The sequence below is a fragment of the Callospermophilus lateralis genome, chromosome 4 (assembly GCF_048772815.1).
Source record: "Callospermophilus lateralis isolate mCalLat2 chromosome 4, mCalLat2.hap1, whole genome shotgun sequence".
NCBI classification, from domain to species: Eukaryota; Metazoa; Chordata; class Mammalia; order Rodentia; family Sciuridae; genus Callospermophilus; species Callospermophilus lateralis.
In genome coordinates this window covers 143,490,619-143,509,212 of record NC_135308.1, presented here as the reverse complement: position 1 = coordinate 143,509,212, position 18,594 = coordinate 143,490,619, and the positions used below count along the sequence as shown (strand labels likewise).

The following is an 18,594-nucleotide window of genomic DNA, read 5'->3' as shown; positions in this document are numbered from 1 at the left end:
AGCCTGTCTATATGATATGAAGAAAGTCCCCCAATAGTTTAAAAAAAAAAGGATTTGTTTTCTAAATGGAAAATGTCATATGTGTTGCTGTGACACACTGGTTTGCCACTTCCTAATGTCAACCAAAAGAATAACTTTTAATGTTTCCCAAGTGGATTATTCTGACCTCAATCCAGTTTTTCCTGGAAGAGATAAACTTCTTATATATAACATTATATAATAGGTTTATCTCCCCCCTGAGGAACTGGATTGGGGTCATTATAAATAATATCTATATGTGCCCCAAGCGCTGAATTATTCCCACTTGCAATACACACAATAACTGAATGGTATCTGTAAAGTACTTAATTTTCTGGAAAATATTCAAAAGCACAAACCGAACGCTGCAATACAAAATTGCATTTGTCTTAACTTTTGCCAATTTCCCTGAATATGTAAGCAGAATTACATTTTCACAGAACTTGCAAAAGTCCCAGACTCCAGTGCTATTTAATCTCCTTCCATAAACACCAGCCCTGAGCAATCCTATCTATCCTAATTAGCTGCTTGTGGTTACTACTAAATTTTTGCCCATGAGTTATTTCATAACATTATTGTTGCACAGCACACCATAATCTATAGAGTGAGAGTGCGTGGAAGGACCAAAGAATTATTTGTAATTATGAGAAAGATGTTCTTCAACAGTTCACTAACTAATCCCGTGACCCTTTTCTTGCAGAACCCTGAGTGTGATTAAAGAACCCCATTTACACCTGGCTACACCCTCAGACCCATAGACAGTGAGTGTTTAGCCCGGAAGCGCCCCCATCCCCAAAGGCGGCAGAGAAGCAGCGAGTGCTACTTAGTGGCGCGATCTCGGTGCCAGTACCCGGGTCTGAGTTGGGGGTTCCGAACCCGGGTCGGGGGACTCGCGAAGAAGGGATGGCAGAAAGAAGAGGGAGGGCTTGTTTTGCTGGGGGACGTGAAAAGTAGGCGCTAGCCTGATTCGCGGTTTTTTAAGCCCCTTGGCATGCCCTGACCTGATCAAGAGGGAGTCAACTGCTCTCAGGAATGTTCCGGGAGAAGGTGGGAGATTGCTTCCCAGGGGAGGCCTGTGGGTGCTGGAGGACACCGGGGGGTCACGCAGGGAGATGCAGGGCGCGCGCCAGGAGGGGCGCCAGGGCAGCTGGGGACCGAGGGGAGGGCGCGCGCCTGGCTGAGGCGGGCGGGACCAGACGGCCGCGGGGGTGGCTGGTCGGGGCGCGGTGGACCCCTCCCCGGGCGGCGACGCGGCGACCCGGCCGCGCGGGCTGCACCGCCCGGGCTGTCAAGCACGGGGGGCGGGCGGGAGGAAGGGGTGGAGGTGCGAGGGGAGGAGGGCTGGCACCGGAGCGCCGCGGTGTCGGTGCAATAAAAATGCATCCCATGGAACTGCCCATGGAGAAGGACGGGACCGAGGCGCGGCAACCAGAGGAGGTGGTAAAAGCGGAGGAGGACGCCCAGGAGGCGGCAGCGGCGGCAGGGACGGCCGGGAAGTGAAAGGTCTCGCAAAGTTCAGCGGCGGCTTCGGGCGCCGAGCCCCAGGCTAGCGGCGGAGAAGCCCTCAGGACCGCTCGGCCGGGCAGCGCGGCCAGGCCGGCTATGGTCCCCGGGTTCCCGCCGCCCCCGAGGTGCCCGGGCCCCGCCAGGCCGGTGCGCGAGGGTCACCCCACCGCCCGGCGCGGCCCCGGCCCACGGCTCCGCGCCACGGGTGCCCACTGACCGAGCCTAGCGCCCCAGGAGGAGGAAGAAATAAAGAGCCCCGGGTTCTCCTGAGGACCGTTGCCGCTTCATCCCACAGCCGGGAGGTCTCGGCTCCCTCCCGCACCCGCCCAGCCCGGCTGCTCCCGGCCATGGGGAGCTGCGCGCGGCTGCTGCTGCTCTGGGGCTGCTACGCGGTGGCCGCAGGTGGGTGGTGACGCTGCCGGGCCCCCACCCCCCTTCCCTCGCGCCTTCTCTTCCCCAGCTCGAAACTCAGGGGTGCAGGGGGCCGGGCTGGGAGCTCAGAGCTCGGCTCCTGAGGATGAAATGAGTGGCCATGTTCCGCCTCCTTTCCCCGGGGCCCCGCAGTTTCAAATACCATTGATATTTTTTGCAACCGAGATACACTTGCCCTGGGATAACCCGATACCCTGGGTGCGCCCTACTAGAGATACTGCGACCTGGGTTTCTTTCTCGATTTAGTTTGTTAAAAAACTGTTTCTCCACTTTGTGAGGGAACAAAGGACCCAGCTCGCCATCCCCCGGCACTTCATGGCCTGAGGAGTGATGAGGAACGGTGGCCCAGCGACCCTGGGCGCGCGTGGGCCGGGGCGTGTGTCTCGTTGAGAGCGATCACCAACGTCCCCGACCTAGCGCAGGTGACTAGGGAACCAGGTAGGGCCACCTGGGGCGGGGGTGAGTGCCCTCTCCCCGGGGACGGTGACTGGAACGCAGTGGGACTCCGGGTTAGGACGATAGGTGGTGATCACCCTGGTGATTGCACGGAGCTGGCTGGCCGCCCCTGGGGAATTGGTACCCTGGCCGAGGCTCTGCGGGAGGTCGGAGGCGGGTCTGCTCCCTGTCTCGGTAACTGGACAACCGGCAGAGGCGTCGTCAGATGCCCTCTCCCTCCCACTCCTGTCCTGGCTTTCTTGGACTGCCCTAGGCCACCCGTTCCCAACTCGCTGTTTCTAAATTCGGGAGCCCCTTCGGTTCCTGTCCCTCCCTCGTGCGGGTCACCTTGTTTCCAGTTAGGCATAAATGCAGCTAGCTGTGTTGGTAAAGAGGAAAGAAAGTGAGGGACCCTCAGCCATCTAGGCTTGCAGGCGAACCTCGCTTGCTCCAGAAAGAGGAGTGTAGGCTACAGAAGAGCACTGATGGATCGCACGCATCTCTTCCCTTAGCTCCTTCCACTGTCCTCCCAGAACTTCTGAGACCCGATAAAATGCAGGCTTTGGAGTCCACACCCCTAAAGCAGTCAGTCATAGAAGCATCCCTGGTGTACTTGGAGAGTCACTTTTTTAGTAATCTCCAAGTATTTTATTCACTGATTACTATTATTTATTATCAAATCTTTTCTAGACTTATTAATGTAGGGCATTTACAAATTATTTAGCACCCCTCAGGAACTGTTAAAGGTCTATTCTTTAATTTTTCTTGCTTATACACCCTTATGTGCTCTAACATATGCTCCTCCAACCAAAAAGTGAACTTCAACAAAAATTTCCCTTTTCAAACCATGTTATGGCAAAAACATGCAAGCATTCAAGAAGTTGTAAATAAATATCACAAGGCAAGTGTTTCAAGTCAAAAATACTTGTACAGGCAGTATATGATTTTCCCCCGAAATGCTTTACAGGTGAGTCATAGCACACCGTGTGTTTGTGTGATTCTGGCCACAAGCAACTGTTGCTTCAGCTAATCAGAACAATGGCAAATAGAGCCAGGCATAGTGCACACTTTAATTTGACATTTAGAGAATAATGTCTAAGGAAGCCCTTTATTTTGGTTGCAAGACTACATGGGGCTGGTGATTGTCAATCAGCCTTGAAACATCTCCGTCTCCTTTTCAGCCAAAGCTGTCATTTGGCTCTCTTCAATACCACAGTGATAACAGTTCAGAAGTGCTCCCTTTTAAGCCGAAACGTTCAATTAGCCAGAATTTGGGGTTTGGTTTCTTTTTCCTTCTTTTCCTCTCTGTTTTAGCTTTTAAAATAGGTGATTTTGCTTAAAAGTATTCATATTAAAATGACAGACCCAAATTAAAGGATTATGATTTGTAGTCTGGATGTTAATAAGTGGATAATGTTTATCATTTTAAGTAATTTTGAAACATTAAGGTCTCTTGGACTTTTGGGGGGAAGAGTGTGTTTCTTTAAGAAGGTGTTTTAGTTCACAGTCAATAAAGATGTGTTAGTGGCTGCCAGAGTGTAAACATTCTCTTGTTAAGCAAACAGGTAACTGCTATGTAACCTGTCATAGGTAGAGGCACTCAAGAGGCAGAGAACATGTAAAATAAGCTTTCCTGTCATTTGGCAGTTTGGAGGGTTTTTTCATGGTTATATTTACTTAGTATTAGAAATGGATTTTGCACATTTGCCATCCAGTGGTTTCTGGCTTTGCCTCCCTCAATGAGGTCCTATTGTATTATTACATGTTTATTAAATATCACATATTGCTTTTCCTAGGGAATTTATCTTTTCATTGGCTTAAAAATATAAAGAAAGTAGAATTCTGCATTTCCTCCTAAATGCACTCCTTTTATTCAAACATTTATTTTTTAGTTATAGATGAACACAATACCTTTATTTTATTTTTATGTGGTGCTGAGGATTGAACCCAGTGTCCCACGAATGCTAGGCAAGCGCTCTAGCTCTGAGCCACAACCCCAGTCCCTAAATGCACACTTATAATAAACATGTTAGATAATTGCTAAGGACTCAAATTATATTTGAAAGACTAAACTAGGTGATCTTGAAAGAATGGGTTTGGGGGCTATAATTTCAGACATGACTTTAAAAAATTATATTTCAAAAATATAGAATATTTATGCTACAAAGTTCTCAAAAATATTAGGCCAATATTCTTCACCCCAGTGTTTGCATTTTCCCTCATTCTACATGAAATTTTCTCTTATGTGAATTTTATAACTGAATATAAAAAGCAAACACTTGGATACACAAATGTGTATGTGTACAGACCTATGTTCATGATCAAATCAGCCCATTAGAGAAAGTCAAGTTCTTTGGGGATACCTTGGCTGTGGTTGCTGAACCAGGTAGACAGAAGAGCTTTCCTAATGACATGTGCTTTCCCCTCCTCAGGACTGAGTGGAGTAGCTGGAGCCAGTTCCCGCTGTGAAAAAGCCTGCAACCCTCGGATGGGGAATTTGGCCTTAGGGAGAAAACTCTGGGCAGACACCACCTGCGGTCAGAATGCCACTGAACTGTACTGCTTTTACAGCGAGAATGCAGATCTCACTTGCAGGCAGCCCAAATGTGACAAGTGCAATGCTGCCCACCCTCACCTGGCTCATCTGCCATCTGCCATGGCAGATTCGTCCTTCAGGTTCCCCCGCACTTGGTGGCAGTCTGCAGAGGATGTGCACAGAGAAAAGATCCAATTAGACCTGGAAGCTGAATTCTACTTCACTCATCTAATTATGGTGTTCAAGTCCCCCAGGCCTGCAGCCATGGTGCTGGAACGGTCCCAGGACTTTGGAAAGACATGGAAGCCCTACAAGTACTTTGCCACTAACTGCTCAGCTACGTTTGGCCTGGAAGATGATGTTGTCAAGAAGGGAGCTATCTGTACCTCTAGATACTCCAGTCCCTTCCCATGCACTGGAGGAGAGGTAAGGGCACCTGTTTAACTCTACACTGTAAGTAAAGTAAGGTAGAAAAATGTTACCAGCCCACATTTTTTTTAAAGCATGAAGCTATACTTGTAGCAACATGAATGAAATTAGAATTTTTCATGAGCTTTATTTGTCATAAATTATTTCCCATCCTTGGATATGGATGTGTAGTCATTTCCAAGCAGGTTGCCCACTGGCTGTGTTTAAGACAGAATTCTAAGATTCTATTTTTTTTTTTTTTTTTTCATTTTAAGAAAGAGTAGGCACATGCTCTGCTTTAGAGATCTAAAAGGCTAATGGTTTCTTCAGTTGGCAGGATTACATGTGTTACTGAAGGGGGAAGGAGTTACCAAGACAGCCTGTTCCCGGAGCCCACACTGGTACTTTCCTGATACTGTTAACATAAATAGGAAATAAATAAAAACAAAGCCAACAGAGGAAAAAAAAATCTGTTGCCCAGAAGGATACTTCTGTGTGACAGTGGAGTTTTACTGTTTTAAGATTCCAAGAGTGCGTAGCAAACAAATGAAGATAGTTTAAGATGTAAGGTTCCTTTGGGGTTTACGGACAACATCTGTTCCAGCTTAGGGAGTTGGGTCTACCCTGGGTTCAAGACCAGCTCATTCACATTGTGCAAAACAGTCTCTTTAGCTCCTGTCCAATTGTTGCGTGGATTATTTTCACTCTAATATTTTCCTTTCCTAAGTGGGTACCTAGGTTCTGCCATATATGTGAAAACATTCAGAGAAAACTGGATGAAAATAGATTAAAGAGAGAGGATTATCATTCTAATTCTGAAACATATCATGAATATTCAGAATAAGTAAGTGGTTCTTGACTAGGGGTGATGTCACCTCCATCCATGGATATTAGGACACTTGGCAATGTCTGGAGACATTTGGGAGGGAGGACATTACTGGCTTCAAGTGGTTGGGAGCCAGGGAGGCTGCTAACAATGTGTAAGACAGCATTCCTTCCTCTACACCCAACAAAGAATTATCTACCTCAACATGTCAATAATAGGAAGGTTGAGAAAACAGATCAGGTGTCATACTCCCAGAGTACATATTACAATGGCTACAAACACCAAAGCACACATCTAGCAGTCCTTTATATAATTAGTCACAAACTTCCCAGATGGCTTTATTTAATAAAAATTTATTAAGTTCTGCTATGTGTCAGGCACTGTCGTTGGTGCTAATTCTGCCTTTGGGTTGGTGGGGCACTCTGTTTACCAGGGCCTGATGAAAAGATTGCTCTGGGAACTTCTCCCACTATTCTCCATAAGAGACTTCCAACATGTTGTCCACCTACTTATTCTTCTGAAGAGACCACAAGAATAGGGCTTCTGGCCCCAGAACCAAGTAGGACCCAGGGCAGGCAGCACACCAATTGTGCCATTCTTCTTCATGGTCCCTAAGGTTCTCTTAATATTGTAAGCTCCTTTACACCCTATTATGATGGATGTTTTTAAAGGTATCAGGACAGGAAAGAGATAGATAAGTTCGACTCATTGCTTTCTTATGTGGAGAACACTTTGTGTTGAAAACAAACAAATGGCTTTAACTCTCAGATTGCTTTGGAATTGATCCATGGGCTCCTATCAGCTCCTTCCATCTCAGTGCTACTGGGTCATGTGCATCTATGAAGTAGCAAAAATACAGTTTTAGTAACCAGATGGCAGGCAACACTCCCTTAGCAAATATCACATTGAATTGATTACAGCGCTCTAGCAGTTACTTAGAGGTGATTAAAGTAAGTTACCTGACCTATAGTGGCAACAAAATCTAACTTATTGTCATCAATGTTTGCATCAAATTCCAAGCCAACAGCGATTACAATTTATGTTAGTTATTTCAATGTACAGATGCTTGTTTTATCCAGTTTGTAAATTTTTTTTTAAGAGAGAGAGAGAGAAATTTTTTTATATACATATAGTTTTTCAGCAGACACGACATCTTTGTTTGTATGTGGTGCTGAGGATCGAACCCGGGCCACACACGTGCCAGGCGAGCGCGCTACCGCTTGAGCCACATCCCCAGCCCCTGTAAATGTTTTTAATTGCTGCTGTTAATTCAGCAGTCTTATATTTTAGGGGCAAGAAAAACATTAAGTGCAACTTAATTCCCCCTAGAGCATATTTGCAAGTCTACATTAAGTCATAGAATTTCTTCCCTTCAGAGAACAGATTTGTGAACTCATCTTTTTCAGAAAGTCTTCCTCCAAGATAATTATAATTATCCTCCCCAGAAAGAACTATAACCTAACCGTCTTCTGTTATTTTAGAAAATAAAGTAGTGCTGAGCTACATCATTTTGCAGTTACAACTTTATAGCGTCAATGTCTATCTTTGGAAATTCAGTTCTCAGAAAAATAAGCCAATTAATCAATTTTTATTTATTCCTTGTTTATAACAGACCTGTTATAAACTTCCTGCACTCTAAGTAAGACTTCTTACAACTTCTGTGGGTATTATTCTACTACTCAGGCTAACATAAGTATATTCCAGATATAATTTGTTTCCTGTGTTCATTCAAAAGTACTGTTTTGGCTTTGGGCTTTGAGATCCTCTAGCTTCATGTCTGAAGAACAGATACCTCCATCAACAGAGCTAAAGCAACCAACCTTCTCAAAGAGGACTTTAAAATTATAGGCACAAAAATCCACATAGAAGAGCACTTTTTCTTTTCTTTTTTTTTTTTTCCTATTTGTAGTGCTGAAGATTGAACCCAGGGACTTGTACATTTAGGCATTGCTCTACCACTAAGCTATACCCCAGCCCCAGATAATTTTTTAAACCAAAGTTAAACACAAACTCCCTAAACTGGTCAGCAGTTTCAAAGAATGGGGTGTGATTATATCCAAAAACACATCAACTTCCCAGGAGACCAGACTGAGGCTCAAAGGTAAAGTGATTTGCCCAACAATATGCAGTGAGTTATGGGACAGAGCTAGGACTATGTCACACTATTCTGAACTGAAGGCGAATATTTGTTCCATTAAACTACATTCTCCCTCAATTAGTGACCAACCCCCAGAACTGCTTTCAGGGAGAGGTATGCACATCTTCCCTTCTCTCAGTCTCGCAAAGCCATTTGTTGCTGTTCATTTGGATATGACATCAAGATAAAAAAGAATCTGCTGAACAGATTTCTCCTGAGAAGTAATAAACTTCGAGACATTGGAGATAGTCTAGTATAAAAGGGTCCTGTGGTTGGATTAGGCTGGGAAACACCAACTGGTGTCTTAATCTATTTTCTTTTGCTATAACGAAATACACGAGCCTGGGAAACTTATGAAGAATTAAAGTTTATTTGGCTCATGGTTCTGGAGGCTAGGGAGTCCAAGAACATACCACCGACATTCAATCTGCATATCTTGGGCTGCATCCTAACAGGGTGGAGGGCGTCACATGGTTAGACAGCAAACTTGCTAGCTTGGATCTCTCTTTCTCTTCTTATAAAGCTACTAACTCAGTCATCTTCACATAATTCTAATTACCTCCCGAAGTCCTCATCTCCAAATACCATCAACATATGAATCTGGGGATTAAGTTACCAACACATGAACTTTTGGGGTATACATTCAAATCATAGCAACTGAGTTTAACGAAGTTAAACGTTTATAAATACACAAATATTCTTATGATTTACCCTGTACCCCCAAGTGAAAGAAATAGAGTGTGGAATTCCCAAACTTGTTTGACCATGGGACCCTCTTTTTGCCAAACCCCAGTTAACTTTCAGAGCTCTAGAAAACCACAGAGCACAATGTGAAAAATTCTGCAATGGAGGCGTTAAGTGCTCCCAAAGCCTTGGCATAAGGAAAAGACAGCTTGGGCTTGGCAGGGTTTTAGTTCCAGATTCTGTCACTTGGGGGCTTAGTCTCCAATTTAGGTGAAGCAGTAGGTAATAATAACCTTGAAGCTAAAGATGATGGATTCATGAGGCTCTTTCGGGATGCAAAGAAGCACCCTGAGATCACCACAGGGTACAGGAAATACAGGAAATTGGGGAGATTCAGAAAACCATTTTAGGCCCCACATAGTCAGGACTTATGGAACTGGAATTTCCATTATCATTCAAAAAACTGCATCTGTTCCAGGGACCAAAAGCAACTCTAAAGTGATATAGGTATCATCTTGTTGAAAGTGAGCTTCATTCACTCCCTGCTTTCATTAACTCACTATTACAAGCACTCAATCAACCTCTTCTCTAGGGTATGAGAAATATATAACATTCAAAAGGAGGACGATAAGGTCAGAGGCGGCAGTGAGAGAAGTCAAGAGAGGAGGGAGTAGCTGGCCTCCAAGTAATCCTTGAACAGATAAGGATTGTTAAAGAGGGTAAGGGATCTGTCAGTCTTATTTGCCTCTGCTACCCAGCACTAAGCACATGACTTGGATCACATAGGCAATCAAATATGCAACTGAATGAAACTATGGGTGGATGATATGAAAAGCAAGGACAGAGAGGGAGAAATGAATAGGACTAGGGCAGGGGATGAGGTTCAGAAATCCCAATTAATTGGAAAAGCTGAGTTGGTAGTAATCTCAGATAAGCTATGGTTTAGGGAAGGGCAATTAATAAGGGATCTTAAATGATGTTTATTCACCCATTCAAATAATTTTTGAGTTATTTTTTCAGATCCCACTCCAGGTTCTAGGGATATAGCAGTAAACCGAACATAAACATCCCTGTCCTGATAAAACTTATATTCTTCATGGGGAGATATAAGAAGATAGAGAAAAAAAAATGAAATATACTGTGTGCAAGATTGTGATAAATGATGAGGGCGGAATGAAACAGGGGAGGGGATGGGAATGCCAGCAGGGGATAGTTTACCATTTTAAATATATACTGAAGGATTTGTGTTTGACAGAATAGTGACATGAACTTGGAGTTCCTGCCAAGTTTTCATGAGTGAATAATATCTATAAGTAAGGGTTACATTTCTTTTAACCTATAGATATGGGAAAATTAAGTTGGATATAACTTAATATGAGATACAGTGGTCCAAATCAATTTTGCTAGTGTTTACTAATGAGCAGAATCGGTGTTGCTAGTGTGTCTTAGAATAAGAGCATATGAAAAGGAATCTAAATGTCATCCATGGAAAAGAAGATTGCTCATGAGTAATCTGAAGCCTAAAGAGAGTGTAAATGACTTGTCTATAGTTACTTAACTGAAATCTTCATTTTCTGAATTCCAGCCCAGTGCCATTTCCATTAAGCATACTAAGTGGAAATTTCTTTGCGCCAAGGCAATTAGGATGGAAGATACAAAAACTACATACGTTCCTTTCTTTCACAGTCCTTACAACCTGCTGGGTAAAAGAGTAAACATAATTTATGGGCTGATTTATTAAATAATATGAGAGTAGATATGATGAATACTCCAAATGTTGTATGGATAATATGCCTCTCAAGATCCAAGCATTTATTAGTCTCTGTGTTTCAGTCTGGCACAAGTATGCAGAAAATGGGAAGCAACTTAATCAGGTTTATACATATTTATATATGTTAAATTATACTTAGAATTTTTAAAACTTAAAAGATAAAGAGTAGGAATGCTTTCTAAGCACCACTCTTTGGTTAACTACTCATTTTCTTTGGTTCCTGGAGTGGGGCTACAGCAACAGTTAAAAGTCATGACATGACTGGTATCTGCCTTCCCACGTGTCTGATAGGATGCACTGCACCCTTCTCCTCACAGGACCCTCACTGGTTAGGTAGCAACATTAACTCCATGTTACAGAAAAAAGGAAGGGAAACAGTGATTGAGAGTAACTCGGAGTCAAATAAGCAATGAGCTTTGGGATAATGAACTACATGGAAATTATTTGTATGATTAGGCTTTATTATAACCACAAACTGCAAAAGAAAGAAAAAAATGAAAACCTAAATTGCTCTGGTGATTGTTTTTGAGTTTTATATGCTTATAGTTTAATTGATAATTTGTGATAAAGCTGCATGTACTTTTTATAATAAAGTTAATATTTTTTTACATTAGTAAAGACAATGTGCACTTAATGATACCTGATATTGTTTAAAGTAAGCTACATGATAATGAATGTGCAGTTCTTCAGAAACATTTAGCATGCTTTTTGATTGGTTTGTATTCTGAGGGAAGAGGAATTAATACTTTTCATCAAGCCAATAACTGCTTTAAGTAGTTTTCTAAGTTAGCTATATCAATGTATCATCTTGAAACATAGTCTCAGATATAATTTTGCTGAATTTACTTGAAAATGAAAATGTTGTATATACTTATATATTTTGATTAAACATACCACAGTGCTATTTCCTTTCTTTAGGGATGGGGCTTAAGATTTATAGCAGCCTATTTCAAAAAAAAATGCCTTTAGTTCAAATAAAATCCATGTGGCTATTAGTTAAGATTATTTAAAGAATGTACATAAAAATGAGAACAAACCCAGATGCCTAATCAATAAATAGCTTGGTTTATTGATTTCAAAGGGTGGATCTTTCCACCAACAAAATAATTTCCTTGCTAGCTATTTTGAAAAATGTCTTTTAGCATTTATTTGCTTTGCATTTTGGTCTATTTGATGGTTTTACTTTGCCAATATTTAGTTAAAATAATCTGGAAACTTTAGGAAATTAGATGATAAAATATTGAATTATTGTGATGACTCATTGAAAAACTAAAGCCTGACGATGAAGAACAGATGAGGAGCAGGCACTTGGAAGTCAGGTCTATATGGGCATATGAGGCAGCTCCAAGGAATGGAGAACCCCAGAAACCAGGTTAGGGGTTCTAAGGATGAGGCTCTGGAAGATGAGGAGGATGAATCAGGTCAGATGATGTGGAAGTGATTGCCTGTGGTCAGTAATCTTAAGTGTCTGAAAATTCAGGGAGGATGATCTCTCTACTCTGTACACCATGCAACTCACACATAGCTATTCTGCCATGTCTCCTATGTCTTCTGCTCCCACACTGTTCACTCCTTGAGGGATACTGTCCTTGTTGAATTTGCTCTGTGGCTTCCAGCCCCCCAACTTCTGTACCCAGTACAGATCCCTTTAAGGAGTAAATGTCCTAAATACATTTGTTGAACTGAATTATATGAAAGTACCTATAAAATAATAATGCTATTTATTAACTGTATTGAATGTTACTCTACTAAGTACTGATCCTTAAGTGTGAGCTGCCTTTTAGATATTCAGTGGGAGATACTGAGGAGACAGTTCAATCTATAAGGTTAGAGTCCAGAGAAGTCTGGACCAAGTACATAAATTTGGGAGTCATCAGTGTAGAGATGTTATTTAAAGCTATGAAACTGGATGAGATCATCCAAGGAGTGGGTGTGGATAGAAAAGAGGAAGATCTGAAAACTGAGCCCAGAGGGGATTAAACTTTGTCCATTGAGGCTGCCATTTCTGAAAAACACTTGAAAATCCCAAGGCATATACAAAAACCAGTCTTATTAATTCATGGGTCCAACTGTTACTTAACTAAGCAACATATTGTGAATTTGATACCATTAAATTACCACAGTCAGAATGGTGGGTGTAAATTCTAAAATGACAAGTGAGAGAGAAGTTGGGAGGAGCAACCTTAGGTTTTCAAAAGAGGAAGCAAAACCAGCCAAGAGAATGGAAACCATTACTTGATAACCAATGAGGATAGAAAAGGGAAGGAGAATCATAGTTAGAATGCTAGATTGGAGGAAGAAGTCTTTGAAAACACCATGCTGAAAGAGGAATGCTAATTTCAGGGACCTGCAGCTGTCAAGGGTCTCATATTGTATTCCATCTTGATTCATCCAAATTTTCGTCCTTCTTTTGACTCTCAAAATTCCAGTCATAGGAGCAAGATTTTTGGAATGTTCCTGGGCCATCACTGTTTGGGAAATTAAGTTAAAATAGCATTGTACACATTTTTCTGCTTAATGTGTTGTAAAATTTGATTTGCAGAATGTGATGTTGAAGGGCATCTACCTAAGGCATAGGGACTAGACAATTAATCCTATTTAAGTAGAAGTGTTTACATTTTCAGAATTTCAATTCACATGCAGATTTTTAAAAACAACTTTATGAATGTTTAAATTAATGTTGAATATATTGATGTTGAATTGCCCTGTTAAGGAGAACAGAAAACCAACACTTAAAGCTTCCTTTAAGAATGTGCCAGTTTCTATGCTGGGCATTTTGCATGCATCTCATTTTATCTCTAGGACACAAATTCTTTTCCTGGATGATTTCTCTCGTTAATGAGCAAAAAAGCAAAACATCACTCTTCTTCCTATATCCATTTCTCTCTTGTTCACTTTCCTGCAACTGGCAGAAGAGCAGAAGTCTTCTCAGGCCTCGACAATGTTTGCTGATGTTGCTTTATATCTCATAATCACAGATCCTAAGACAAAAAAGTAATTATGAAAAATATTCAAATGCTTTCTACATGACATCATGTTCATTTGTGCTAACATTGTGTCTCTTGGCTGCTACTGAAAAAAGGCTTCTCTGTTTTAAAATGAATTGAAAAGAGAAAATGTGATCACTCTCTTGTACTGCTTAGTCTACTTTATTGATTCCTACGTTTCTCTCATATTTTATGTCCCCTCACCCCACTTCTACCTCCAAATAATAACTAAAGGTAGGGCTGAGGTATGTGGTTCAGTGGTAGAGCACACCCTGGATTCAGTCCCCAGCACTAATAAATAAATACGAAAAGCAAAGCTAAAGGTAAATGACGGACACCTCAAACCAGGGCTACATCGGAAGAAATAGGCATTGCTCTCCATAACCCTCTCCTTTTTTGTTTCCTTCCTGGTGTGTAAAACTCACCCTTTTGTAACAACAGTTCTTTCTGTAATGACTATCAAACTTAAGAAGAAAATCCAGCCACTGGAAGGTCCTTCCTAAGGAAAGGGGTTGTAATGCAAAGATATAGTTTTGCAAAGACAAAACACAGGTGAGCCAGGTGCAGTGGTGCACACCTGTAATCCCAGCGGCTCAGTGGCTGAGTACCCCTGAGTTCATCATCCCATGTGCTCTATTAATTCCTGGTTTTTACTTTTAGCCATTTTTCTTTCTGGTTTTCGCTTCTAGTTATGTCTCAGTAGACTACTGATTTTCTCTTCTCTGGCTCCTATTAATCTGCCTCTGTTTGTCAACTAAACCTGGCCCCTTGTTTTTTTCTCTAGAATCTCCCAACAGTTCTTTCAATTCCATTGGCGCCCTTGCTCCTTTAGTTGGACAATGGAACTCTTTGGGGGGAAATAACACAATTGTACTAAGAGATTCCTCTACAAGTCTATGTTTTCCCACTGTAAATTTGGCCCTCAAACTTCCCACAGAAATCCTTTTTTCCTCAGCCCTTTCCTGCAATGATCCTTTTCCATGTTTTCCTCCTCTAAGACCCTTCTCAGTCCCTACTCACTCTCAGCTAAAGAACTCGCCTCCTATCTCACAGAAGAAATAAAACCTGTAAAAAACAGCATCACTGTCCAACACAGAGAGGCCCATCAAGAAGAAAAACTGATATTCTCAATTTCGTTTTTTTTAAGAGAGAGAGAGAGAGAATTTCAATATTTTTTATTTTTCGGTGGACACAACATCTTTGTTTGAATGTGGTGCTGAGGATGGAACCCGGGCCGCACGCATGCCAGGCAAACACGCTACCACTTGAGCCACATCCCCAGCCCAATTCCCAATTTCTTTCTCTCCTCCAACTAGCTTCTAATATTCAGCAGGTCTTAACCCACTCTGCTTCTTAAGTGTCTCTTGAGTGTGTGGGCTTCTACCCTAGTGCAGACCAGCCTTTCATTTCATCTGTACACGGGATTACAATATGTCCTGTGTCTTCTCTCTGTTCTGTTTTACTCACTCTCAGTCTGTTCTCGATATTGCACTTGGATCTTTTTAGATGCAAAATGTCACTTCCTGGAGGAGAATTAGTCCCTTACTAAGTCCCCTCTGGTTCATCTCTCACCATTGTCTCCTAGGTTCTAGTTTCCAGCTATGTCTGTGGAATTACTGATATCACTCCAAGGTGCCAAGCTCTCTGTCTCATCCTCTGACTTGTGGTTCCTTGGCTTGAGAGACTCTTCTCTTCCAATCCCTTCTCCCAAGTTCTTTCACTTAGCTAAGGTGTGACTCAAATATTTTTTGGATGGATGAATGGATGGATGGTTGGGTGGATGGATGGATGGATAAATGACTAGATGATTCCTATTCAACCTTGGGGCCTTTGCTTAAACTTCACCTCTTACCAAAATTATGAGTTAGGCAAACCATGCATGTGCATCACATATGTGCATTTATCCCCTCTTTAGTGAGCTCCTTAAGGAGGTGCAGACCACACCTTGAGAAAAACGATCTTGGCTTCTAACATGCTATGTGACGTACTAAATAGAAGGAATCAAATAAATGCACTCTGAGGCATCACCATTGTTATTATTATTGATGACAACTTTTCATTGCTTTTTTTTGTGATTTAAAGTACTTTTATGGCAGAGTATCAGATATTCAGTCACAACAAATAGTATGGAGAGACAGCCTGTCAAGTGTCTCATAAACCAGAATGAAAGATCCTTAGGCAGACAATTGATGCATATAATGACATCATGAATCCCATCCTCTGCAAACCCAAAGCACAGGCTCTATCCCTAATCTGAGAGGCCTGGCTCAAAGGGCTGCTGTTTGGATGAAAGGCATGAATCTTTCATCACAGCATAAGGAGCATATAAAGATTCACTCAGGGATTCACTTAATTTTTCATCAATATCATGGAGTGATTGGGAAGGGTGCTTTGTACGGCACTTCTGCAGGGTTGCAAGCCCTGCTCCTTGCCATGGTGCTGCACTGGCTATAAGAGTGGTTGTTTTGTGATTCTGAAAAACAATTGCCTTATGACCCTACCTCTCGACAGAATTGTGCTGCTATTTGATTCTCTCAGATAAACTGCCAAGCCTGTTACTCTCTCTCCTAAAGAACTGCTATTTCAAGTAAGCCAAATCTAACTTGCTTTTCTAGAGTTTGGAGGAGAAACTAGTTGTGGAGAAACTTTCTTAGGAGAAGGAGGTTTATATCATTTTCTTTGCCAAAATATGCAACAGTTGTTTTTTTTTTTGCAAAAAAAAATTCTAAGCTATGTCTTTTCCCTATTACCTGCATTCCATTACAGTATATTCCTATTTTTAAGGAGTTCACAGTCTGATTGGGACTTTTAAAATCGTTGTCTCTTAAAGGATGGATTACACTTAAAAATTGGAGAAGGGAATTCCAAGGAAAGTGCACATGAATAAGGAAGGTCAAGCTTCAGAATGGTTGGAGAGTGTGGTGAGGTGGGTGTTGTGGAAGAGAGAGGCACAGGAGATGAGCTGACCCTGGAGGCTCAAGGTCTGTGGGAAGTGGAGATCCATCAACAGTTCTTTTGAGTAGGGATAACAAAATGGTAGGGGTCAGTGTGAAATATCCTTGGGCAAAACTTATGAGATAATAATGGTATAAATTTATCTTTTCAAAAATCAGCTGTACTACCACTAGAGAGGTGTGACTTATTAAGTGGAAATGAGAAAATAACCTGAGGGTAGTATTGACTGATTGCAATGTGGGTCAACAATACATCATGACTGCCAAAAAAGCTAAGGCACAACATTAGCCAAACAATGTTCTAAACAAAGGAGAAAATAGTCCTCCTGTCCTCTGTTTCATTCACTGCATTGCTAGAATATTATGCTCAGGTCAAGATATTCCTATTTGGAGAAAGCTGAGCAGAATTGGTGAGATCAATTAGGAGCCTTGTTATATAATGAACAATTAACTTGGGATATTTCGCCTATGAGAGAGGATTTATGGATGTTCAGGAATTGCTAGCATTCTTTAGATGTTTGAAGAGGGATTAAATGGACTCTGATGCTTTTCAGAAGGCAAAAGTATGACCAAAGAAAGACTTTCTTAAAATCTGGATGTGTCCAAAGACAAGTGAACTCTCTCCATTTTCTTGTTCCATGAAATGTTTCAGCAAAGGCCAAATGATCCACAGTGAGAAATGTTATAGAAAGAATCATGTGCTGAGTCAGAGGTTTGTCTCAGGACCTTTCATGTCCCATTCAACTTTGAATGCACACATTCTGACTTAAGAAAATCCTTTACATCCAGCTATTCCAATAGCTGAGAGCTGTGTTAGGTACTGCAGAGCTAGGTCAGTTAGTCTTTCTGCTAGCCAAGCAGGCACCCTCAGATCTGGGGTAACTACATAGGGGAGATCATATTTCTTGCTATTGCAAAAGGAGCTTCTCTTCTTCATGAACAAACATAAGGAAGTCCCTTAAGTGCCCCACCTACCAGGTCCCTACTCTCCGAATCTCTACTTTGTATTCATGGATGACATTTTATCCATATTTTGAATTTTGCCAGATGCCATATGGCAGTATGAGGGTGGGAGTTGGACTTCTGGTCCATCCAGTTTCTGGCAGTTCTGGCTCTTACATGAGTTCTCCACATCCATTGCAGCTGCTCAGTTCCAGCTCGCACTTGAACCTTCAATGCAGCCTAAGTGGCTGGCTTTTTATTCTAGAAACATTAGGATCTTCATTTTTAAAGTGAGTCACTATGAGAAAGACTAAGATAAGGCACATATTTTTAAAATATATTTTGTATTTTTTAGTTATAGATGGACACAATATCTTTTATTTTGTTTACTTATTTTTATATGGTGCTGAAGATCAAACCCAGTGCCTCACATGTGCGAGGCAAGCACTCTGCCACTGAGTCACAACCCCAGCCCAGATAAGGCACATATTTTATAAATGCAAAGTGCCATGTAAGTGCTAATTAATATTGTAATTCTATTATGTTATTAATGAAGAGGACATTTGAGGCTAGTTCATGTATTCATCCAGTAAATATGTGGGGGCCCTCTATGTGTCTACCACTGTACCAGGCTCTGGCGATATAAGAGTAAATGAAATAGACCTAAAATGCATTCTAAAGCTCACACAGTTGACCCACAATACATTTTTGGAACATAAACCAGTTGTAAATTAGACACTTCTTGTACTAACTTTGGTTGTCTGTCCATGTTTCTAACAGCACCAAAGAACTACCTTTTTTACTTAGCCTTTTCAGACACAGATTTAGTTAGAGAACAGCATCAATCTTAGTCACTAATATTATATAAAGAATTACATAGTTTTGGGGGCTTGAGTTGTGGCTCAGTGGTAGAGCGCTCGCCTAGCACGCCAGAGGCCCTGAGTTCAATCCTCAGCAC

At 41.8% G+C, this 18,594-nt stretch overlaps 1 protein-coding gene across 3 annotated transcripts in view; it reads left to right on the top strand.

The window, feature by feature from the left end:
* Positions 1-1,402: 1,402 nt before the first annotated feature.
* Ntn4 (netrin 4) overlaps positions 1,403-18,594 on the top strand; it is a 117,457-nt gene continuing 100,265 nt past the window's right edge. For all 3 annotated transcript variants that reach the window (XM_076853218.1, XM_076853217.1, XM_076853216.1), the window contains exons 1-2: positions 1,403-1,926; positions 4,824-5,353. In XM_076853218.1, coding sequence (XP_076709333.1) covers positions 1,872-1,926; positions 4,824-5,353 — 585 coding nt within the window. In that variant the 5' untranslated portion in view covers positions 1,403-1,871. The remainder of the gene's footprint in view (positions 1,927-4,823; positions 5,354-18,594) is intronic.